Consider the following 22,384-nt stretch of genomic DNA (forward strand, 5'->3'; position numbering starts at 1 on the left):
ATACCTTTTACCTCTACACACCCTGCAAACCATGCCCGTCGTCAATCCCGACCAGCTCGTGGGCCTGCAGCGCGCCAAAGACGGCGTCCGAAACGTGCGCCCCCATCCAAATCCCACACGTCCCATACTGACGCCTTGCAGATTTGCATTCTCGCTCACGTCGTATGTCTCACACCCCGCTCCCCCGCCCTCTTCCTCTAACTGATCCGGCGCAAAAGGACCATGGGAAAACCTCACTCACCGACGCTCTCATCGCCACAAATGGCATCATCTCACCAAAGCTGGCGGGCAAGATCCGCTACCTCGACTCGCGCCCAGACGAGCAGTTGCGCGGCATCACCATGGAGTCGTCAGCCATATCGCTATACTTTTCGCTGCTAAGGCGATCGTCGCCCGACGCCGAGCCGGAGAAGCAAGAAAGCTTAATCAACCTTATAGATTCGCCGGGACATATCGACTTCAGTAGCGAGGTGTCCACCGCATCGCGACTCTGCGACGGTGCCGTTGTGCTGGTAGATGCTGTCGAGGGAGTCTGCAGCCAGACCGTGACGGTGTTGCGGCAAACGTGGGTCGAGAAGCTCAAGCCGCTGCTCGTCATCAACAAGATGGACCGTCTGATCACCGAGCTGAAAATGAGCCCCGGCGAGGCGAACACCCATCTGAGTAAGTTGCTAGAACAGGTGAATGCTGTCATGGGCAGCTTTTTCCAAGGTGAGCGCATGGAGGACGACCTCAAGTGGCGCGAGAAGGTCGAGGAGCGCGTCAACGCGCGGAAGAAGGACCACGAAGATGTGACTAGCGTGACCAGCGGCGTCGAGGAGAGCGACGCCACGGGCGAGTACGAAGAGAAGGATGACGAGGACATCTACTTTGCGCCCGAGAAGAACAACGTCATCTTTGCCAGCGCCATTGATGGCTGGGCATTTACAGTCAAGCAGTTTGCTGCGATTTATGAGAGGAAGCTTGGCATCAAGCGCTCCATATTAGAGAAAGTGCTCTGGGGTGACTTCTACCTGGACCCAAAGTCGAAGCGGGTGCTGGGCTCGAAGCACCTCAAGGGCAGGGCGCTAAAGCCCATGTTTGTGCAGCTGGTCCTCGACAACATCTGGGCCATCTACGAAGCCACTACTGGCGGCAGCAAAGGGAAGGGGTGCGTGGATTTCCTAATTTCCTTATCCTCATTGCATGTTGTACATACAAGTACCGCACTAGACAATCAGAAGCTCATACAGTTGCTTGATGCAGAGACCCCGCCATGGTCGAAAAGATCACCAAATCCCTCAACATCAGCCTCCAGCCACACGTCCTGCGCTCGCGCGATCCCCGCACGCTGCTAACCACACTCTTCGCCGCGTGGCTGCCCCTCTCGACCGCCGTCCTCGTCTCCGTCATCGAACACCTGCCCTCTCCGCCCGTCGCCCAGGCCGCCCGCATGAAAGACCTAATCAAGGCGTCGCCAGGCGCCGAGCACGTCGACGCCCGCGTCCAGGACGCCATGACCAGCTTCAAGACGGCCAAGGACGAGCCCGTCGTCGCGTACGTCAGCAAGATGGTCGCGGTGCCTGAGAGCGAGCTGCCCGAGAACAAGCGCCGCGGCGGAGGCACGCTCAGCGCCGAAGAGGCGCGGGAGCTCGCGCGCAAGAAGCGGGCCGAGTTTGCGCGCGCCCAGGCCATGGCCAGCGGCGGTGCGGACGACGTTGCCAGCATGACCGAGGCGTTTGGCGCCACGGCTGTCATCAGTGAGGACGGGCCGCAGACGGGCGAGGAGCAGCAGCAGCAGCAGCAGCCCGAGCAGAAGGCCGACCCCGAGCACCTCATTGGCTTCGCGCGCCTGTACTCCGGCACCCTCTCCGTCGGCGACGAGGTGTACGTGCTGCCGCCGAAGTTCACGCCCGCGGCGCCGCACGCGCAGCCCGAGCCGCAGAAAGTGACCATCACGGCGCTGTACCTGCTGATGGGGCGGGGGCTGGAGCCGCTGACGTCGGTGCCCGCAGGCGTGGTCTTCGGCGTCGGCGGGCTGGCGGGGCACATCCTCAAGTCGGGGACGATCTGCTCGCAGCTCGAGGGCAGCGTGAACCTAGCGGGCGTGAACCTAGGCTCGCAGCCGATTGTGCGCGTGGCGCTGGAGCCGGAGAACCCGACGGACCTGGGCAAGATGGTGGCGGGGCTGAAGCTGCTCGAGCAGTCGGACCCGTGCGTCGAGTACGAGGTGCTCGAGAGCGGCGAGCATGTCATCCTCACCGCCGGCGAGCTGCATCTCGAGCGCTGCCTGAAGGACTTGCGCGAGCGCTTTGCCCGCTGCGAAATCCAGGCCGGTGCGCCCATCGTGCCGTACCGCGAGAGCATTGTTGCGGCGCAGGAGATGAACCCCCCGCGCGACCCGGAGCTGCCGCGCGGTACGGTCAATGCGGTCACGACGAGCAAGCACGTCACGGTCAAGCTTAGTGTGCGGCCTCTGCCTGCGCCGGTCACCGACTTCCTCAGCAAGAACGGCGCCGCGATCAAGCGTCTCTATGCTGAGCGCCGGGCGGTTGAGGAGAGCCAGCGCGGCATCGATGTGCCCAGCGAGCTGCCCCACGAGCAGCAGACGCAGGAGGAGAAGGACGGCTTGGAGGAGGTGGGCATCACGGACACGGGCAAGATCATGACGCTCGTCGAGTTCAAGCAGGGCTTGGTGGAGGCGTTTGCCGAGGCCAAGGGCGAGAAGGACGTCTGGGCCGGCGTGGCGGAGAAGATCGCGGCGTTTGGTCCGAAGCGCGTGGGCCCGAACTTGCTGCTCGATGCCACTGAAGAGGGCATTTTCTCGAAGGCGTAAGTGCCCGCGTCACTTCTGTTAATTTGAGAGGTGCTAATACTAAGCTACCATCTAGGCTCACCGACCCCACGGAATCGCAAGAGGGCCACGGATCGGCCGACGAGCTCACGCCGCGCGACCTTGCCGACAAGATCGCGTACGCCTTCCAGCTCGCGACGCACCAGGGCCCGCTGTGCAACGAGCCGGTGCAAGGCATCGCCGTAACGATCGAAGACGTGACGATCGCCGCGGAGCCGGCAGCGCGGGCGCGCGAGAACCTGGGCCGGCTGACGGGCGAGGCGATCCGGGCGGTGCGCGAGGGCATCAAGACGGGCTTCCTGGACTGGAGCCCGCGCATGCTGCTGGCCATGTACAGCTGCGAGATCCAAGCGTCGACGGAGGTGCTGGGCCGCGTGTACGGCGTCATCACGCGGCGGCGCGGCAGGATCGTCGCCGAGACGATGAAGGAGGGCACGCCGTTCTTTAGCATCACCGCGCTGTTGCCCGTGGCCGAGAGTTTTGGCTTCAGCGACGATATGCGCAAGCGCACGTCTGGAGCTGCGCAGCCGCAGCTCGTCTTTGTCGGCTTTGAGATGCTGGATGAGGACCCCTTCTGGGTGCCGTTTACGGAGGAGGACTTGGAGGACTTGGGTGAGTTGGCGGACAAGGAGAATGTGGCTAAGCGGTATATGGATGGGGTGAGGAAGCGGAAGGGCTTGTTTGTGGCGAGGAAGCTGGTGGAGCACGGTGAGAAGCAGAAGACGCTGAAGAGTAAATAGGCGGCGGTGGGATGTGAGGAAAAAGCATGCATTCTTATGGTGTTAGGGTTAGGTTTGGGTTTAGGGTTTAAAATACATGTATGGACCCGACAAGGCGGGGCGCTAGCCTCTAGATCCCGCGCGTTTCCCCAGCCCATGATCAACCGACATCTTTTCCCTCGACACCTCTCTCACCTCACCCCCACACGCACGCACAACATGGCCAACAAAGCCGACGACATCAGCGACGAAGCCAAAGAGCTCGTCCAAACGGACAAGGACCTCTACGAGCTCCTGGGCGTCGAGCCCACCGCCACCGCCCAAGACATCAAGCGCGCCTTCCGCAAATTCTCACTAAAACACCACCCGGACAAGAACCCGGACAACCCCGCCGCGGTCGAGACGTTCCACATCGGCACACGCGCCGTCGAGCTGCTTGCCCATGCCACCTACCGCGCCCAGTACGACGCGACGCGCGAGGCGCGCAAGCAGAAGGCCGCGCACGCCGCGAAGCTCGACAGCCGCCGCAGGCAGATGATGCAGGAGCTTGAGAAGGCGGAGAGGGGCGCCAAGCGCAAGCGCGAGGATGAGCACAACGAGGCCGTCAAGATCAGGCGCTTGGCCGAGGACGGGGCGAGGAGGCGCAAGGAGCGCGAGGAGCAGAAGGCCAGGGAGCGCGAGGAGGAGGAGCGCGCGGCGCGGGAGCGGGCGCACGCGCGCGCACACGCACAAGCACAAGCACACACGAATGCGCAGGCGGGCTTCCGCGCTTCGACGACCCGCGTGCCCGATGGCGAGGCGGATGGCACGGCGCCCGGAGCAGCAGCGGCGACGCCGACGAAGCCTGCGGGGCGCTTTTCGGGCTTGCAGAGCGCGCCGTCGACGCCTGCGGGCAGGTTCAAGCCGCCGGCGTTTTCGTTCTCGCCCAAGACGCCGCAGGGCGAGCCGCCGAAGAGTGGTGGTGGTGGCAGTTTCGAGGAGTCGACGCTGGCGCGGCTGAAGGCGAGACAGGCGGAGAAGAGGCGGCTGGAGGCGGAGGCGGAGGCGGAGGCAGCGAAGGCGAAGGCGTAGGAGAGAGAGAGAGAGAGGTGCACTGATGCTGTGCTTGCTCACGTGTATAGAGAGGACTCTTTTGGCAATTCTACGGAACCCAGTGGTAGCGTTCAGGTAGGTAGGTGATGCGATGGCTATTGCTCTACAAGTACCTACTTTCATCCCACCTCTTCCTGTCACTACACTTCCATACCCTTTTACATCCACGTCTTTGGCCACCGTCTCACACGCCACAACCTCTCCGCGCTCACGCACGCACGCACAGCCTGCAGTCCGCACCACAACCGCCTCAGAAGCAGGCCTACTTCCTCACGAACCACGACCACCCTCCCCGTCCCACCTACGACGAACCCCTCCAGAAACATGTCCGACTGCAGTCGAAGAGGTCCCTCGCTCATCCCAACCGCTACACCACCAAACCCGATCAAGAGGCAAAGAGGATAGGTAGCTGCTGGGTATGCGCTTAGGTTGTTAGATTGGCTGCTGTGAGGGGATTGGGTGGGTGTTGATGGTGCTGTTGATGATGCCGCTCTCTACCACGCATCGTCAGCAGCACGACCGACTAGCCAGTCATTCTCTCATGGCTCGCTCACGCCTGCCCCCTCATCCTCATCCTCCTCCTCCTCCTCCGCAGTGGCCTCTGAGACGAGAACTCTAAACCGTGTTCTTCTTCTTCTGGCTGGCACATTGCGCCAACTACGCCATTCGCGGCACGTCAACAATGCCGTCTTGGTGTTGTTGTTGCTGTGCTGTTAAGCTGGTTTGGGGGCGGGGGTGCTTGTTGTGGGCGAGAAGGATTTGGAATCGGAATAACTTTCGTTTTTGCTTTTACTTTTACTACATGGAAGAAAGCCGAGCAAGAAGACTGAGCAGGATTGGTGGGAATGAAAGCTTGTTGTCATTGTGACAAAGACGCAAGCAATCCCTACAAGAAACAAGCAATCAGTTCGTGTAGGCAAGCAGAAGCATGCAGGCAGTTCGCCGTGCCAGTCTTTCGTTTATTTATAACCTCCAGACCATCCTTGCATATCTAGATCTTTAATATCTTACCTCCTAAGGCTGTTCTGAAGAGATCCCTGAAGAAATTCTTGAGCACCTACTGCTGCCTCCTGGCGCAGTATCCTGTTCATTTTCCCTCCATGCTCTCTTGAACGTTCGTGCTGGTTAAGGTGCTGGCAGAAGCAAATGTTATAGCGAAGTGTTAGTTGGTGAATGGGGAAGATGAGCGCGGTCGTTGCTGTATGATGGTGTGCGTGTGTTGTGAGAGTGGATAGTCGTCGTTGGAGTCGGGTAGATGTGAGTGGCTAGTACTGTGGTTCTAGTCTGTCATGGGTTGTGGTAGGGGCTCTGGTGGATACCTCCCTTGGATCGCAGGGATAGTCAGTCTTGCGAAGAGATGAGTGAGGTTTTTTTCGGCGGTTTATTGTTAAGAAAGGCAGTGGTGTTTTCTGGAGAAATACGTAAGATATAACCTTTACGATTCAAATAAATATATATGAAAAAAAATATACACGAAAGAAGTAAACTTGAAGTCTAAGTAACAAACGCTTGTATATATGATGCCTCACTTCTTAGTCATTCTAACTTATTGTACTAGAATCCAACCAGGATGTGAACGAGCGTGTAAGTATGAGCTGGAGCAAATATAGTCGCAATCCACAATCAAGCAGCGTTTACAACGAACCACACCCTATCCCGTGCCACTCAGCAGCTTTGTCAATACCGAGGATAAAAGAATGAGTAACTAAGCGATCATACTGTGCCCGAGAAATGAAAGACTACAAATAGAAGGCCGTAGTGTTTGAATCTTCTTCTTACACAGGACAAGGAACGGCAGAACAAGGGACATCATCATCATCATCATCATCATCATCATCACAACATGCGTCCCAATGGTGGCGACCGAACTCAGGATGAACTCCATCTATCTTCTTCCGTTTTGCTAAGGCTGGCAGCACATGCTGGGCCATTTCATATTTGGTGTTGAATGGTAGATGTGGATGATGATGACGGTCATCATCGCCAAATTTTTGAGTAGTACATATATTTAACTACAACAATATTCTTTGTCAAAGTCGGGTTGGTGTAGTTGGTTATCACGTCAGTCTAACAAGATCGCATCTTGTGAGCACTGAAGGTCGCGCGTTCAAGTCGCGCATCCGATATTTTGTTTTGCTTTGCATTTGACAGCATTATTTTTTGCTCGGTTGCTCCGGGGAATAGTTTTTCTAGTTTTTCCATACCCCACGGCCGGATTTTCGCCGGGATGTGGCGGGCCGGCAAAGTCGATTCATGACTCGTCTTCTGATACGCTCACCCGCGGCAGACATGACTATCCAAAAAGCTGTACCTCCACAACACCACGTCTAGTCATGCAGGACGAGAACGACGACAACGCTCAGCACGACTCGCCCGCCGAGCAGGGCCGCTCCCAGCCCAAGCGTCGTCGCACCTCGACCAATCCGTCGTCGCGCGGCGTCGCCAACCTCACTCCTGAGCAGCTCGCCCGCAAACGCGCCAACGACCGCGAGGCCCAGCGCGCCATCCGCGAGCGCACCAAGAATCAGATTGAGCGCTTGAATCAGCGGATCCGCGAGCTCGAGTCGCAGCAGCCCTACCATGAGCTCCAGTCGGTCCTGCGCGACAAGGAGGCCATCCAGGCCCAGAACGATGACATCCGCCGCCGCCTCTCGACCGTCATGACCCTCCTTCAGCCCATCCTGGGCAATCACGGTCTCAATGGCACGTAACACGCGTCTTTGGCTGTTCTCTCCCGCTGACCACCCCGCAGAGCTGGCAGCCGCCGCCGAGAGGAGCCCTCTCCAGCTTCCGCCCCACGAGGCCGATCCTCGAGCCCAGCAACACATGCACATGCCCGATCAACGCGCCTTTCATCCGTCCGTGCCCGCCGTCCAAGAGCCGGGTGTGCCTCACGACCAGACCAATGCCTCATCGCCCGGCAGCCAGGCATCCAACGGTCGCCATTGGGCTTTCCCGGGCGTGCCACCCACCAGCCACGTCCGCGGATGGCACCCCCAGCAAACACCCTACGACCAGCCGCGCCCGAGCAATATCCATCCAGACCTTGAATACGCGCAATCGGATGAGCGCTTGGGAGTCAACTTCCTCCTGGATAACAATCAGCGTATGGCCAAGCTGAACAATGGCGTGGGTCATGGCGGTCCGGGCATGCAATCGTCTGGTTTGGACTTTAACGGACGTCCGCTCGAGGCATCGAACACACTGCCGCGCAACCTCGATCCAACGTGCGTACTCGATAGCTTGCTGATAGACTTTCTGGGAGAACAACATGCGCGGGCGGCCCAGGGCGTGCCATTAAAAACGCTCGTGGGACCTGCGTATCCCAACTTTTCATATCTGCTGAATCCCGACCGGGAGGTTCAGAGCCATCCGCTGTCCAAGGTATTCACGGACATCCTCCGCACCTTCCCGGACATCTCTGGGCTGGCGGAGAAGGTGGCTGTGCTGTACATCATGTTCCTCTTTATGCGGTGGCAGATCGAGCCCACGCAGGAGAACTACGAGCGACTACCCGACTGGATCACACCACGGCCAAGTCAGCTGTTCACGCCGCATCCTGTGTGGCACGATTATCTGCCCTGGTAAGTCCCCGCGTGTCATCAGTATGGCCATGTCCCTCACACTGCCTACAGGCCCCGCCTCCGCGACCGCATCATCGCCCTGCAGCCCCAGCAGGCCTTTGACAACTTCTTTATTCCATTCACTACCAGCCTGTGCCTAAACTGGCCTTACGAGCAACGTGACGTGCTGTTGCCGGCATCGGCCGTCCCCAGCAGCGGGGGCGGTGCTCCTCCCGCGCCCAACATGCACAACAACATCCCCATCGACCCCGCCACCGAGTCGACGCCTGTCAGCGCCGCCCTAGCCTCGACCACAGACCCGGCGCTGACGGCCTTGAGCGCGGGGACACAGAGCCAGAGTGCGACGTCGCAGCAGGCGCCGCCGCCAGCGCAGCAGCAGCCGGGAAGCGGGGCAAACAGCAGCAGCCTTGGCACTCCTGTTCCCACTGACGATGCGGAGGAGTGGGTCATCAACCCGGCGTTCGAGGCGCACCTGCGCAACCTCGAGAACTGGAGCCTCGGCCCCGCGTTCCGTGTAGCGTTCCCTCATCTGGCGAACTTTGTCAAGATTCAGGGTTGAGATTGAACGATGACGTCGGCAAATGACTAAGTGTGTGGGCGGATGGGCGAGTGATGTGATGCTGGACGGACTGGCTGGCTGGCTAGCTGGCGTGCGTGTAAGGAGTTGAACCGAACGGTTTGGATTGAAAGACAAAATGGAACGAAGCACACGGAGGGAGGGCAATCTAAGCAAGCAAGATTTTGGCGCTGGGAAACGCGGAGTGCGTGCACGCGCCTCGGGGCGGACCACTCGACGTGTTCGCCGGCAAAAAGCAGCTTTCCCATGCAGTGGTGTTGGTCGCGTGGCTACTACTCACTCCACATGCTTGCCTTCATACTCTTGTGCTTGCGCGTTGCGACGTAGCCATTGACGTTTAACTGTTCTTTTTTACTTTCTCTGCTTGGCGTTGCACTGTGTGCGTTCTCAATCAAGGGAAGGGAGGAAAGATGCTTTGGTGGAACTTTTTTTTTTCTTCTCTCTCTCTCCTCTCCCTCCCTCTTCCTCTCTTTATTTCTGCCCCTACGCTTGCTTGCTTGCTTGGTCTCTCTTTTTCTTTTTACTTTCTTCTTTCTTTCACAAACCAAAAGGTCGGTGGCAGAGCTGTGCTTGCTTGCATTGTACGTATCAAGACAATTACGCGGAATGAGGGAATCTGAGTTTGGTTGTTAGTTTGGTTGTCTTGGTGTGTGTGTGGTGGTGCATGGGTACTGACCAAATACGCGTGCGGGTCGAGGAATCGTGTGACGAAGGAGGGAGAGGACGGGACGCGTGCTCATGCTGTCGCCGGTCTGGGAGCTCACATGCACACAGTACCTACCTAGGAGTACGGGTAGATTCTCCTCACAACCCCCTTATCCCCAACCTACCTATTTACGTCTCATCTCTCCCACCCTCCCCCTCCACACCTCCCTCCAACCCTCTTTCCCACACCCACCCAACCAAACAAAGCCAAACAAAGCCAAGCCGCGACCAAAGCCAAGCCAAGCACCACCAAGCCTAACCCAGTTACCCCAAACCCAAACTCAAACCCAACCACAACAACACCAACAAGCCACAGCCCGCCACAGCCCGCCACAGCCCGCCGCGCACTCCTCGCCGAAACAGCCCAGCGCGCGCCACGGCTGGACCTCAAACACGCCGGGCTGGGCCAAGCCAAGCTCCTCGTAAGCTGAGCTGAACTGAATCAACCCAACCCAGCGCACGCCACAGCAGCCCCCTGGCGCCAGCGGCGCGGGACGGTGAGGAAGGGCGCTGCGGCTGAGACGTTGAAGGGGGGGGGTTTTTGACTTCTTGCAGTCCTACTCGCTGTTGACGCCATGTACGTAGTATGTATGTATCACGGGCGTCTATACACACGTGCCAGGGAAATACCTAGCAAATGACAAATGGGTAAATGGTAGCTTGGAGAGAGAAACATATAGCTGCGAGGGTCGTGCTTGCATGCATGGCCTCCGTCCGTCAGTGACACAGCACCGTGGAGGTAGGTGGGTAGGTAGGTAGACTGGTAGATGGTGGATGCGTTTTGTTGTTGCATGTCGTGTACTACTGCCATTGTAGGAGTTGATTGTTATTCGTATATGTGCCCATGTTGGATTGTTAGATTTTGTGCAATTGGGAAGTTTGCCTATATAACCTCGTGAGCAGATTAGTATGGTCCTTATAAGTTACAGAGCATACTGATAATTGCCCATCTAACCGCAGTGGACAGTGTCCGAAGCAAAGACACAGTATCACTGCCACTTCCTCTCCACATCTCGCACATCACCTCTACACCAGATCCATAAATACCATAACACATATCGCATTTCCATATATACGTACGTACACATATAAGTATATATACCATCCACAATTTTTCACTTTCACCAAACCAACCCAAATCAACCCAAACAGCATCCTCCCAACATTTTTCCACACCACAAGTGTGCAAACACCACCATCCCCATCCTCGTCCTCCATCGCAAACAACAAACTTCTTCTTCTTCAACAACAGCAGCAGCAGCATTCGTTTTCAGTGGCGATACCAAGAAGGACAGTCATGACCGGCGCGCAGTCTATATATTCTTTTTTTCATCAAGGTCGTGAAGAGACTGACTGACTGATAGACAGTGTCTAGACAGACAGGCTAGGCGTGTGTGCGTAGTAGGTACGCAGGTGGCTAGGTGTGGGTGGTCGGGTCGGCGAGACTCGAGATCGAGACGACAGGAGCGCAACGTTGCCCCAAAGACCGAGAGAGATAGAGAGAGAGGAAAAAATTAAGAGAAAAAGGAACACAAGAGTCAAAAGGAGACTATGCCCTGTTTCCCCCCGTGATTCCTCCCGTATTAAGTAGAGAGAGAAAAGATTTCGAAGAAGAAAAAAACAGCCCATAATCCTTGAGATCCGTCCATCCGTTCGCTGTGCATAAAAGGAATGTGTATATGAGAAACTGTACAAATAAATCACATAAAAACCACTGTTTTTTCACCCTTTTAAAGCATGAACGCGGCACCGGCAAGACCGGCGGCCGCAGCAGCGGCCATCTTGCTACCCAGTTGGTGGGCCGCCGAGTTGCCAGTCTGAAGACTGGGGGCCTCGGTGGTCGCGTCAGCATCGGTCGCGCTGGCGGCGGCAACCGTAGCGTAGCTGGTCAGCGTCTGCAGGCTACCGTCGTCAAGCGTCGTCGTCTGCAGGACAAGGCTGCTGACGCTACCGCCATCGGGCGTGTACGTGGTAACCATGGTGGAGCCCTGGTCGTTGGTCGTGCTGACGACTTGGCCCGAAGTGAAGGTCGGGGCCTTGTACACCTGGGCACGCGAGGTCGTGGTGACCGTGGCACCCTGGGCGTCGGTAGTCGTGTGAACAACGGCTGGGGCAGTCGTGCGAACAGTCACAGTCTTGCCCTTGGTGTTGGTCGTCGTGACATCCGTGGTGACACTGGCGGTGGCGCGGTCAAGGGCGGAAGAAGTGACAGTGACGGTGCGGCCCTCACGGTCAGTCGTAGAGATCGTAACGGGGATCACGATGGCCTGCGTCGAAGTGCGGACCTTGGTGGAAGCCACCGTGGTCGTGGCTTTAGCGGTAGTCTTGGCCGTAGTCTTGGAAGACTCGGTAGTGGTGGAATCGGCGGTGCTAATGACCGTCGCTGTGGTTTCCTGGGCTGTGGAAGACGCGACCGAGTCAGTACTCGAACCAGATGACGATTCTGAAGCGCGAGCGGTGGTAGAGGGGTTAGAGCCAGAGGTGCGGGTGGATTCCGAGGCCGAAGCTGAGGTCCGGGCGGAGGAGGCATCCGTGGAGGATGCATCCGTAGAGGACGCATCAGTCGAAGATGCCTGGGTGGAAGAAGGGGAGGCCTCGGAGGTGGATTGGCTCGATTCGGACGCACCTGTGGATGATGCGGCAGCAGTAGTCGACCGGGAAGCTTCCGTTGAAGTGGCATCAGCTGATGATGCTCGAGCGGAAGAGGCCTCGGTCGAAGATGCAGCCGCACTCGAGGGGGCAGAAGTGGGGGCAGAAGTAGGAGATGTACTCGTCTCTGACGCACCTTGGGAAGATGCCTCGGATGAAGGAGCACTTGTGCGGGCAGTGGTGCTCGGGGCAGTGGTGCTCGGGGCAGTGGTCGAGGGTTCGGCCGTGGTGGACGGGGCAGCAGTGGAAGAGGGAGCGGAAACAGACGTACTTGGGATAGCCGAGCTTTGCTCGGAAGCAGATGTCGTTTCCGTCGTCGCCTCTGCGCTGGTAGGCGCCGCCTGGCTGGTAGGTGCTGCGGTGCTGCTGGGTGCGACGGTGGTGCTAGCCTCTTCGGCCGTCGTGCTGGGGCTGGGGGCCGCCGCGGATGAGGCCGCCTGCGAGGCCGCCTGCGAGGTGGGCGCAACCGCGGCCGACGTCTCGGCAACGGCGGACGAGCTGTCTGCAGCAGGGGCAGCAGCAGAGGTCGCGGGAGCCTCGGCAGCGCTGCTGGCATCACTTGCCTGCCTCTTGACGACATCGACCTTGCCGGCGACCCAGTGGGAGGCGGCCTCGTAGGCTCCCGACACGGCCTCTACGCCATCGCGAACGACGGGGTGAGCACGGTTCTGGAGAGCGTTGGAGACGTCGTGCTGATCGGGGACGACAAAGGCACCGGCGAGCGGCAGGCCCAGGAGGACGATGTTCCGGAGAGAGGCGTTTCTGCGGTGTCCGGGCATCTTGGCGAGCGGACGAACGAGAGAAAGCGAGAGAGGGAGGGAGAGAGAGAGAGAGAGAGAGAGAGAGGAAAGCGATTGGGATTGAGGCGGATATGGAACTTTCAGGGAGCCATGTTAGTGGGTAAAGCAGCGGGTAAATGAGGACGTGGGTGCTTACAATGTGGCGTGTGGTCCGAGAGAGGAAGAACGTGGCAGCAACGAAGGCGGGGGAGCGAGTGCGGGAGCGAGTGAGGAGTAGGAGTTTCACAGGAGTCGGACAGATGGGGGAGAGCGAGGCAAAAGGATAACTATAGCGGCCGGCCGTTGCGGGCCTCAGCTCCTAGTTGTGGATACGAGGCGTGCGGGAAAGTCAAGGACAAGAGAGGTCGACGAGTGGTGGCGCCCGCTAGAAACAGGCGGCGGCCCACGCGCGGTCCCTGCTCCTCCATCGCGCGCGCTGCCCGCGCCCTTGATCCGGCCCATGATGCCACGCCCACACTACGCTGTCGTGGCTGTCTCATTCGCTTCATGCGCCCGGGTAGCAGCCCGACTCGTCTTTTCCCTGCTTTTTGCGCCTGCTGCTGTCTCTCCATGACGTCGCGTTAGTGGCGCCCGCGGCCACTGTTTCAGCCCGAGCAGCATGCTAATTATAGCGCCTGAAGGCCATGATCCGAGGCCTGGGTTCTACCGTCTATCGGCCGTGATCGTCGCAGCCGGCCGAGAACGACAGAGGGCAGTGCCGTTTTCGGACCTCTCGTACCTCTTCGTACCTCTTAGTCAAAAACGTCGTGACGGGCCTGGTTACACCTTGACATGCCGCTGTTCATTGGCCAATCACAGGCCCTAGACTACATAAGCAAAAGAGTCCCCGTGCACCGCTCTCGTATCTGGCTGCCACCGCCGCCTAGTGGCGCCCCAGGCCTCCGCCGACTCTCTCAGTGGCGGAAGTCCCGCCGTCCTCGTAACCTCTCGCCTTCGCGCCCGAGTTAAAAATCAAAAAAAGAACACTCGAGGACAAATCGGAAAGCAAAGAGTTAGTCTTGAAGCAAACGGATGGGGGAAAAAGCCCGCAATGACGAATAGACTATGAGCCACATTACGCGCGCGCCTTCGCTGCGGCGCTTTCAGACGAGCAAAATCCTTCCCTCCGCCCCCCCAAGTATGAAGAAATCTGCAAAGTTTGAAGAAAAAAAAGAAAGCAATGAAGCAAAAATAAAGCAAAGGTCGACGGCGGGTGGCCTCTCAGCCGCACCCCGATGCATCCCACCCGAGACCAGAAGAAGATCCCCGATTGCGACCCGTTGGCTGACATCGACAAGCAGATGGCAAGGCATGCTCAAACATCAGAACCGACTTCCTGAAACCCACCGACCATCGGTAGTATGTCGACGATGAACTTCCGTTTAGATGCTCCTCTCCCCAATCGAGGAAAAATCATGAGACCAGACCGACGGTACCGAATGTACAATCGACTGGAGGACAGCGCAATGATTCAGTGCACACCGACCGTGCATGGACGTTCCATCGTCCAGACAATACGAAGAGACCGTTGTCATACGGGGCTAGATGTCTAGCATGGAACGGACAGGCTGTCCACTCTGCTGCGGCGACGTTGGTGGCTGTGTATCCGGAGACTTTCCTTCCTTAGGCGTCTCGCTTCCTGGGCCGCCTGGGTACGTCGGACTAGCTATAGCGGACACTGATGGGGATACCGGTCCCCGCGCAGGTGACATGGACCCTTGAGCCCGCGACACAGGCTCCGAAGGAATGGGCAGATCGGTTCGTATAGGCCGCGCAGCCCACTCGGTCGGCGCTGCCCGAGGAGAGAGGGCCTGAGCAGCCGGCATAGCCGGAGCAGCCGACACAGTCGGTGCAGTCGGAGCGATCGAACCAGCCATGGGTTCAACCACAGTCGCCCTCGCTGGCGGTGACGCTTGTTCAGAGGACTGACTAGGCGCTATCTGCTCAGCGCCCTGCTCCTTTTCCCTCCCCGACTTAAGCTCAGTCTGTTCTCTCGCGTCGAGCACGGGCTGCGGCTCTGCCCTAGCAAGATCCACCGATCGACCTCTCCCGTGCATGGTCTGACTAATGGGCGAGAGATTACTCGCCGATCGCTGCCTTTCCGAAGCTGTTGCAGTTTCGATGCGGCTGTTGGGCGGGCTTTTGGTGCGCGCTTTCGCTTCTTCCCGCTCCTTCCTCTCTGCCAGTTTTCCACGAAACCATTCGATGGGGCCGCCAGCGCTCCTTTTGTCAGCCTCCTTGCTTGCTTCAGCCCAGGCAGCTGCCGCGCTTGAAGCTTCCGCAGGATCGAGGGTCAAGCTCTTACGGCCAGCCTTGGACCCAAAGGAGCTCATACTTTGCTCGGCAACGGCATTAGTACCCACGGAAGGGGGCTCGCTAGCCTCTTTTTTATGAGATATGCGCCACCGACGTCTTCTATCCCTCTCGTGGTGCTCTGAACCGGGCTCAAAATCGTGCTCCATTTCCGAGTAATCGGCCACGGTTGAGTGAGAGCGCATGGATGCGGTCGGCGACATGCTTGGCTGCAGTGGATGATGATGTTCGTGCTTTTCCCCCAATGTCTCCTCGATCGGAGAGATACCTTTCTGGTCTTTGGCTGGTGGGCTCGCCGCGATGCCAGGAGGCAGCGGAGATGGCGGTCCTGCATGGGAACCGGCGCCAGAGTTGTGGAGCGAAGTGCTCGAACTGGCAGCGCTAGGGTTGGTGCTTGGAGCCCTTTTTTTTTGAAGCTTGTTGGGGCGGCGCTTTTCCTTGGTTTCGCCATCAGAGGAAGGAGATGGTGAAAACATGTTGGACAAGGAGCGAAAACCAGTGGGAGTGTCATGCTCTGCCCTTTCAGATCTCTTCTGCGACGCAAGCTCCGAAGGGGCCCTGTTTGGTAGCAGACCAGTAGCTGAAGTTACACTGGGCGGCGCTGCCAGAGGGGTGGTATCTTCGCTAGAAGGAGGAGAAATAATTTGGGCCGCAGCTGGAGGGGGTCTCAAACCTCCAGGCAGTAGCACCGGAGGAATGTTAAGAATTGGCTTAGGTTCAGCGACGGAGACTGATGCAACCGGAGGAGGGCTACGATGGCCTGCGTTCGGGCTATGGTTCTCACGGTCGAAGCGCCTTGCAGCAACGGCTGGTGATTTCTTCGACGGGACCGTGTTACTTCTGTGGACGCCGGATCCAGAACTGGGGGTGAAAGACGGAGTGACTGGGCTTGGCGCCACGTTCCCTGAGGCCCTGGATCTTTTCGATGAGACTGATACGTTCCTTCTGATGAGACCTTGCCTACGGACACTCTCGGCTCCAGCGCTTGCGTTCGATGACGACCTTCCAATAGTTGTCTTGGCTCGGCTGGGCGTTGTAGGAGCCCTTCCGACAGGAGTCGAGGGTCCGCTCTCCACCTCTTCAACTGTTTTCGCATCGGCCGCCGTACCCTGCATGCCAATAAGGAAGTTGTCCTGGTTTTCAATTAGGAAGATCAAGACATCCTGGCTCAAACGGTATTCCGGCGGTGCCATGTCGTGGCTTGGGTGAGAGAGGATGCCCGGCTGGAAGATGGCCGCAAGATTGGGCGTCGTCATCTTGTTGAAGTCGGACTTTGACGCGAAGACGGCCAGCAGGTCGAGGATGTACAACAACAGTTGACGGTTGAGCGGCGGCAGCTCGGTGATGAGCTTTTGGTACCGTTTGATCGCCGCATCAATATCGAACTCTCCTTCCGACGGGCCCTGGCCTTCGATCTGGCCGACAGCTTGGGCTTGGTGGTTGCGTAGCGGCCGCCTAAAAGACTCGTAGAACTCCAGAGGGATGATCGGTTCAGGAAGCGTGTTGAAGTATCGGCGCAGGATGTTAGCAGCATCGTGAACCGTATAGCCCGTCCAGTCTAGGCCTTTTCCATATCTGTCGGGTGAGTTGAAAGCCTCTCTGAGCTCTTTGATGCGCTTTTCGGACCCGCTTAGGCGAAAGATACCTTCGATGTCCACCGCTACCGACACAAGCCGTCAGCACATATCTGTTGTTTCCAAGCGCGGACCAAGGCGTGCGCAGAGGATCAAACTGACCTTTCTCTTTCAGGAAAACACCGCACTTGGCCACGACGATGGGCACATAGCCGTAGATATAGCTCTGGCCTTCCTCGTTGAGAAGGGAGATGGCCACGTTCGCGTACTTGATACTCTCCTGGAGAGGGACGCCGAAGATGCCGCGGGGCTTTTCGGCCTCTGTGTATCACAAGGTGTAATCAGCTTTTCGTATGTGACCGCGCGCATTGTGTGCGCGCAGGAAGAAGATGGACGAGTGCTTCCAGCCAGCAACTTGGACAGCCGGGTCCCCTGGAGGGAAGACCGGAGGTTCGATGCGTACTTGCCTGAAGCCTTGAACAACTTCCTCCGGAGCGTGTTGAGAAACGTACCCTTATCTTCTTCCCTCTTTGCGTTCCCCCGTTTGAACTGCCTCCACCAGGAGGTCAGATCGCGCTTTGACGGAGGGCCTTCAGCTTGGGCGGCAGCCGGCGTGGGCTCCCAATTGCGCGAGGTGCTGGCAGACGCGCCGTGGGGCATTGTGTCGGGTCAGTGGCAGTCGGGCAGCCTCTCCGGCGTGGTGTGTTGTGGGGATGCGCGATGGTGGCTGTCGGGTGCGGTGCGCGAGCCAGGTCGCGGCTGTTCCTAAAATAGCCAAAGCCGAAGCGACGACGTCGCTCGAATGCGGCTTACGCTGCACGCTGGGCCGGGTCGGAGGGGACGGAGGGCGTGGCGCTGGGGGCGACGGCTGCGCGCGTCAGGCCAAGGCTGCGCGGCGAAGTGAGGACGGGGAGGGTGAAGGGTGCGGCGGATGCAGAAAGGCCGTTGTCGTTCCAGGTAGTGCAACGTTGAAGATCGCGGAAAAGACGATCAGCTCGACTCTTAGGGTGATGTAATGCGATGATATTTGTGCGGCCGTGGTGGCTCGTCGTTGGTCCCTGGTCAGGCGTGCGCCTCGTCCCGGTAATGATCGGAGGGGGAATCAAAGACTGCTGCGCGGGATACGAGGACGCGACGAGGACGGGCACGGCAGCAGGGCAGTCAGAACGAGCGACGGGGTGAGAGGCAAGCAAGCAAAGGGAGAGGAGAGGGAGGGCGAGTCGAAGCGTGTCGAGCGAGCGCTGGCAGCAGCGGCGGGCTTAGGCTAAAATAGGGATCCCTCTTTGTAGGCATTGGGTTTGTATCAGAAGAGTCAGGACGCGAACCAATCCTCGCGCCGGCCCCAGCAAAGCCAGCGCTAATCAGGGTCTGATCAAGAAACCGGCGGAGAAGCAGGATAATTCGGCGCGCCTCGCTGCTCCATTGGGCTCCTCTCCCCGGGGCCAAGCCTACGTCAATTCGCCTACGCCCAAAAATTGTGTTCAAAGCTCCTCCGCAAAGCAAGCTGCTGCACACACACACACCGCACCGCAACAGCATCACCAACAGCAACAGCAACAGCAACCCCAACCGCAATCCGCAATCTCTATCCATCCTACCTTTAATACCCACCATCTGCTGCCATGGACGCGTGCGTTAACCCTGCCCGCCACCCCTCCGACACCGAACCGAACCCCGCTAACCTCTGCCGTCCAGTCTTTCCGGTGCTGAGCAGCGCGAGCTGCAGGGTCGCATGGAGAGGAAGCAGATGAAGGAGTTCATGACGGTAAGCTCGCGCCACAGTGCCGCAACCTATCCTGATTCCCCTCCGGACGCTGACCCACTTGGCGCCAGATGTACTCGAACCTCGTCCAGAGGTGCTTCGACGACTGCATCAACGACTTCTCCACCAAGTCCCTCGGCTCCCGCGAGGAGGGCTGCGTCATGCGCTGCGTCGACAAGATTCTCAAGGGCTCCGAGAGACTCGGCAACCGCTTCCAAGAGCAGAACGCTGCCATGGCCCAGGGCGGCACCCTTCCCAACAGGTAAAGGCGCCATGGGGGGAAAAGAGCATGGGGATTGCACGCTCTGGTATGCAAAAGCTGTAGTATATCATTGGGTCTAGGACATGTCGAATGGAAGCGTCTTGGGGGGCGTTACGGTCACGCTCGGTTCAGTTAGGTAGTTTAGAAAAGCTGGATATTTCGCGGCTTTCCATGTTCTGGATGCTCTTGCCAGTCACATATCTTCAGGCCCAATAAACGAATGACATACAATTGGTTCCTACCAGACGGCCGGTACGTTCATAACTGGCTACAAAGTCCGCGTCGGCAGCGTGGTAACGCGTTCACGACGGGGTTCAATTACGCGGTGGATGCGCGGCCGCTTGGGCAAACGGCGCAGGCTCGTTTGTCCAGAGTGCATGGCGCCAGACGTTTCTTTTCGCGTCGACGGCATATTGGTGGCTTGTAGGCGGGAACAGATGTGGTAGTCACTTTGTCTGCGGCACGCGTGCAATCTCCGAAAGTCGTTGCACCAATTGCAAGGCAGGCATGAATCGCAAGCCTAAGCACGTCAACGGCACAAGAAAGGTCTAGAGTAGTCGAAATGATATTGCATTGCTGATCCGCGCTGGTTCCCGTGCCCAAGTGTCTGGGGAAGCTTTCACAAGGGCCGCGCGCACAGCCACGCACCCGCGCCACCTGCCACACTGCCACGTCCACCCTAGGAGTAGCAACAGTCCTGTTTCCGCGATCTCTTGGCTGTGTCGTCACCAACGCATAAAAAGACCGACCTTTCCACTCTCAACCCCCTCGATCAACTCTCCTCGTGAATACCTGTTTCACCTACAACCAACCAACCAACCTCGCAACAACTCTCTTCTTTGGATCAACAACAAGATGGGCCTGATGTGGACTAAGCAGTGGGGCGGCCGCCACGGCGGTAGGACATCACAATCTCATGCCGCTCTATCCTTATGCTGACTCTTGGCGCAGGTGGTGGCATCATCGTCGACAAGAACGGCGTCCGCAGGGCTCCTTTCCGCTTCAGTCTCGGCAGGTTTAGCTGCTTCCGCTGAGCTGAGCTTCCAATGTTCCCCCTGGATACGACGACACCCCCAAACCTGGTATGTAGGATGGTCGTAACCGCCCGTGCACTCCACTGACGCTGTGTACCTAGACTTTGTTGGAAAATCACATAAATGACTTTGACTTTGACGATTAAATGAGCATTCAATTTGAGCATGCACCTGGGCGCATGCATGGTGGACCGGGCCCGACGATGAGGTGGTTTTTGCTAAGATACCCTGACACACAACCGGCAAGGATCAATAGCGTTGAGGAACAGAAGCTGATAGTGATAATACGAAGTTGAACGAAGCATGACACGGTGACAAATGGCTAGACCTCCCGTGAACTCTCCAGGTGAAACACAAGCCGCGACGAGTGACGTCAAGAAACTCAGCCGCAAGCCGCACCCCGCCGATCGCCGCCAACCGCTGATTTTCCGAAGGCTCCCAACAACACCAACGCCAGCTCACTCCTCCAACCCATCGTGACACACGTCATGGCCACCCGCAAGTCGCGCTCCATCCTGGTCATCAACCCGAACTGCACCGAGGCCATGACCCGAGGCCTGGAGCCTCTCGTCAATGCCCTTGGCCTCGATTCCGTTGTTCTCCCTAGCTAACCGTCCCTCTGCCGTCTCCACTAATGTTAACTGCTTGGCCTGCCAGGCGACCACCACGTGCGCCTACTTCACCGCGCCTTCAGGCATCAAGAGTATCAACAACGAGGCCGACGCCGCTGCCAGCGTCGAGCACTGCCTCCCGCGCCTCCTCCCGCTGCTGCCCCAGCATGACGCCTTCCTCGTGGCCTGCTACTCGCCGCACCCGCTGGTGCCGCTGCTGAAGTGCCAGGACGACGTCAAGAGAAACCACAAGCCCGTCACAGGCATCTTCGAGGCAAGCGTCACCGCGAGCTTGCAGCTCGTCGCGCCCGACCAGAAGTTCGGCATCGTGAGCACCGGCAAGGTATGGGAAGAGATCTTGACGGGCGCTGTTACCGCCTTCTTGGGCACTGGCGAGACGGCGGGGAAGCGCTTCGCGGGTGTCGAGACGACGGGCTTGAATGCCACCGAGCTGCATGATGCGCCGCCCGATGAGGTGCGCCGTAAGATGATGGATGCGACCAAGAGACTGGTAGGTGGGGGCGATGTCGGCGCCGTGTGTCTGGGCTGTGCCGGCATGGCAGGCATGGAGGAAATGGTGAGGGAAGCTTGCATTGAAGAGCTCGGCGAGGAGTCGGGAAAGAGAATTAGGGTTGTGGATGGGGTGCAGGCGGGCGTTGTGTGGCTGGACGCTACTATGAGGACTGATTGCTGAGCATGTGGTGCGTCAAAACCACTCGATCATACCCCCAGAACTTGGGCTTTCTACATACCCTTGCACGACAGATATAACGGCCGCTACTCTTATTTCGGTAACAAAGTATATATGCTAGAGGATGCCGGGCGCTTTGCAACGCAGTCCGCAATGAACCACTGTGCATACACCACGGCCAGGAAAGTATAGTGCCCTCGTTTACATGTCCTTGTAAGTTGCTACCTAGCTAGCTATAAGCGTAGACTCCAGATCCATCCAAGAAGTAATTTATAGGGAGCAGTTTGTCCACGTATAAGGACTTGTAGGTGCTTTAAGGTAGAGTGCTTTCAATACCTTAAATCAGACAATCTATTATAAGGATTACAACACACGTTCGCTTCTCCAAAGCAGCATTCACCACTGTAGGTAACAAGTACAACATGGCAACATCCCCAACCATTAAATCCCAAGCAACCCGCACACCTTCGCTTCAATCAAGCACCACCCCACCATCACCAAATCAAACCCTCCAACCCCTCCCGCCGAAATGCGTGCGACAAAGCTCGCCGCGCACGGCCCCGCTTGCGCAAGAAGAAGAAAAAGAAAAAGCGGGCGCCAAGCGACCCCCCCCGCTCCCAGCGCCAAGCCTTTCCGCCAACGCCTCCTCATTAGGGAAACCACAACGACCAGGGTCCCAACGGCGCGTTTATATTACCTGCCTACAGCCCATCCGGCCGGCCGGTAGGGACGATACGACGCAATACGACAACGGCCTCCCGGCCGGAAGGGTAAGGTTTTGGGCTGTGCGTGCGCGCGGCCGCCTACGCGGCCGGCCTACGCGGCGCCCCCGCCGCTCCGCACTCCACTGCCACCCATTGTTATTGTTGCATTGTTGCAGAAGACGACGACAGGTAGGTACCTGCCCTCTCTTTCTCTCTCAGAAAAAGCGAAACCCGTTCACATTTTTTCCTACATGGCCCTGCCGCCGCTTCAAACACGACGACGACGGAAGCCGCTAGCAGCTATATCCACGGTCTGACGCCGGCCGTTCGCGCCCGCACCTACCTTCTTCTTCTTCAGCAGCAGCTTCACTCAGAACCCAGCCCGCCTGCGCCCCCAACCTCCCCGGTCTTCCGTCTGTCCATGCAATCGTCAAACCGCACACACAACCCCACCCACCAACCAAGAACGCCTTTGTGTCCTGCCTTGTGTCCCAC

At 58.2% G+C, this 22,384-nt stretch overlaps 9 protein-coding genes and 1 non-coding gene across 10 annotated transcripts; 7 read left to right on the top strand and 3 right to left on the bottom strand.

Annotated features, from left to right (window-relative positions):
* The first annotated feature begins 11 nt into the window (after positions 1-11).
* On the top strand, positions 12-3,641 carry K452DRAFT_276321 (uncharacterized protein). The gene is made up of 5 exons (XM_033539269.1): positions 12-94; positions 142-162; positions 219-1,150; positions 1,246-2,811; positions 2,871-3,641. Exons 1-5 carry the CDS (start codon positions 32-34, stop codon positions 3,571-3,573), a joined length of 3,285 nt encoding a protein of 1,094 aa, XP_033394380.1. The 5' UTR covers positions 12-31; the 3' UTR covers positions 3,574-3,641.
* A 196-nt stretch (positions 3,642-3,837) lies between these two features.
* Positions 3,838-4,020, top strand: K452DRAFT_193617 (uncharacterized protein; the record flags this gene model as incomplete). The annotated part of the gene is made up of 1 exon (XM_033535889.1): positions 3,838-4,020. A coding segment is annotated over one exon (183 nt), but the record flags the coding sequence as incomplete, so codon positions are not given.
* Positions 4,021-6,679: 2,659 nt separating this feature from the next.
* K452DRAFT_t122 lies at positions 6,680-6,770 on the top strand. Its single transcript has one exon. It is a non-coding gene; the product is annotated as a tRNA-Val (tRNA).
* Positions 6,771-6,957: 187 nt separating this feature from the next.
* Positions 6,958-8,787, top strand: K452DRAFT_276323 (uncharacterized protein; the record flags this gene model as incomplete). Its single annotated transcript, XM_033539270.1, has 4 exons — positions 6,958-7,347; positions 7,397-8,228; positions 8,280-8,412; positions 8,488-8,787. The coding sequence occupies exons 1-4, from the start codon at positions 6,978-6,980 to the stop codon at positions 8,785-8,787; spliced, it is 1,635 nt and encodes a 544-aa protein (XP_033394382.1). The 5' UTR covers positions 6,958-6,977.
* Positions 8,788-11,053: 2,266 nt separating this feature from the next.
* Positions 11,054-13,111, bottom strand: K452DRAFT_82899 (uncharacterized protein). The gene is made up of 3 exons (XM_033547195.1): positions 13,096-13,111; positions 12,296-13,036; positions 11,054-12,172 (listed from the first exon to the last, which is right to left on the bottom strand). The coding sequence occupies exons 2-3, from the start codon at positions 12,936-12,938 to the stop codon at positions 11,241-11,243; spliced, it is 1,575 nt and encodes a 524-aa protein (XP_033394383.1). The 5' UTR covers positions 12,939-13,036; positions 13,096-13,111; the 3' UTR covers positions 11,054-11,240.
* A 2,974-nt stretch (positions 13,112-16,085) lies between these two features.
* Positions 16,086-17,485, bottom strand: K452DRAFT_328496 (uncharacterized protein; the record flags this gene model as incomplete). The annotated part of the gene is made up of 4 exons (XM_033544990.1): positions 16,086-16,182; positions 16,254-16,911; positions 16,988-17,100; positions 17,334-17,485. The coding sequence occupies 4 exons, from the start codon at positions 17,483-17,485 to the stop codon at positions 16,086-16,088; spliced, it is 1,020 nt and encodes a 339-aa protein (XP_033394384.1).
* A 250-nt stretch (positions 17,486-17,735) lies between these two features.
* Positions 17,736-18,514, bottom strand: K452DRAFT_82944 (uncharacterized protein). Its single transcript, XM_033547196.1, has one exon. The coding sequence runs from the start codon at positions 18,437-18,439 to the stop codon at positions 17,987-17,989; it is 453 nt and encodes a 150-aa protein (XP_033394385.1). The 5' UTR covers positions 18,440-18,514; the 3' UTR covers positions 17,736-17,986.
* Positions 18,448-18,853, top strand: K452DRAFT_328497 (uncharacterized protein; the record flags this gene model as incomplete). Its single annotated transcript, XM_033544991.1, has 3 exons — positions 18,448-18,455; positions 18,521-18,590; positions 18,659-18,853. 3 exons carry the CDS (start codon positions 18,448-18,450, stop codon positions 18,851-18,853), a joined length of 273 nt encoding a protein of 90 aa, XP_033394386.1.
* A 566-nt stretch (positions 18,854-19,419) lies between these two features.
* On the top strand, positions 19,420-20,234 carry K452DRAFT_82959 (uncharacterized protein; the record flags this gene model as incomplete). The annotated part of the gene is made up of 3 exons (XM_033547197.1): positions 19,420-19,747; positions 19,801-19,931; positions 19,985-20,234. Coding segments are annotated over 2 exons (411 nt in total), but the record flags the coding sequence as incomplete, so codon positions are not given.
* Positions 20,235-20,339: 105 nt separating this feature from the next.
* On the top strand, positions 20,340-21,391 carry K452DRAFT_290327 (uncharacterized protein). The gene is made up of 2 exons (XM_033540981.1): positions 20,340-20,476; positions 20,541-21,391. Exons 1-2 carry the CDS (start codon positions 20,372-20,374, stop codon positions 21,186-21,188), a joined length of 753 nt encoding a protein of 250 aa, XP_033394388.1. The 5' UTR covers positions 20,340-20,371; the 3' UTR covers positions 21,189-21,391.
* Positions 21,392-22,384: the final 993 nt, after the last annotated feature.

The sequence above is a fragment of the Aplosporella prunicola genome (genome assembly GCF_010093885.1).
Source record: "Aplosporella prunicola CBS 121167 unplaced genomic scaffold K452scaffold_22, whole genome shotgun sequence".
Taxonomy (NCBI): Eukaryota; Fungi; Ascomycota; class Dothideomycetes; order Botryosphaeriales; family Aplosporellaceae; genus Aplosporella; species Aplosporella prunicola.

What these genes read in the sequence shown, in the direction of transcription:
- K452DRAFT_276321 (XM_033539269.1), top strand. Translation starts at nt 32, where the DNA reads ATGCCCGTCGTCAATCCCGACCAGCTCGTGGGCCTGCAGCGCGCCAAA. An exon ending in CCAAAGACGGCGTCCGAAAC is followed by an intron (nt 95 to 141) that starts GTGCGCCCCCAT and finishes GACGCCTTGCAG; the next exon opens with ATTTGCATTCTCGCTCACGT. An exon ending in TTTGCATTCTCGCTCACGTC is followed by an intron (nt 163 to 218) that starts GTATGTCTCACA and finishes CCGGCGCAAAAG; the next exon opens with GACCATGGGAAAACCTCACT.
- K452DRAFT_82899 (XM_033547195.1), bottom strand. Translation starts at nt 12,938, where the DNA reads ATGCCCGGACACCGCAGAAACGCCTCTCTCCGGAACATCGTCCTCCTG. An exon ending in ATCCGAGGCATCTTCCCAAG is followed by an intron (nt 12,173 to 12,295) that starts GTGCGTCAGAGA and finishes CTTCAACGGAAG; the next exon opens with CTTCCCGGTCGACTACTGCT.
- K452DRAFT_82944 (XM_033547196.1), bottom strand. Translation starts at nt 18,439, where the DNA reads ATGGTGGGTATTAAAGGTAGGATGGATAGAGATTGCGGATTGCGGTTG.
- K452DRAFT_290327 (XM_033540981.1), top strand. Translation starts at nt 20,372, where the DNA reads ATGGCCACCCGCAAGTCGCGCTCCATCCTGGTCATCAACCCGAACTGC. An exon ending in ATGCCCTTGGCCTCGATTCC is followed by an intron (nt 20,477 to 20,540) that starts GTTGTTCTCCCT and finishes TTGGCCTGCCAG; the next exon opens with GCGACCACCACGTGCGCCTA.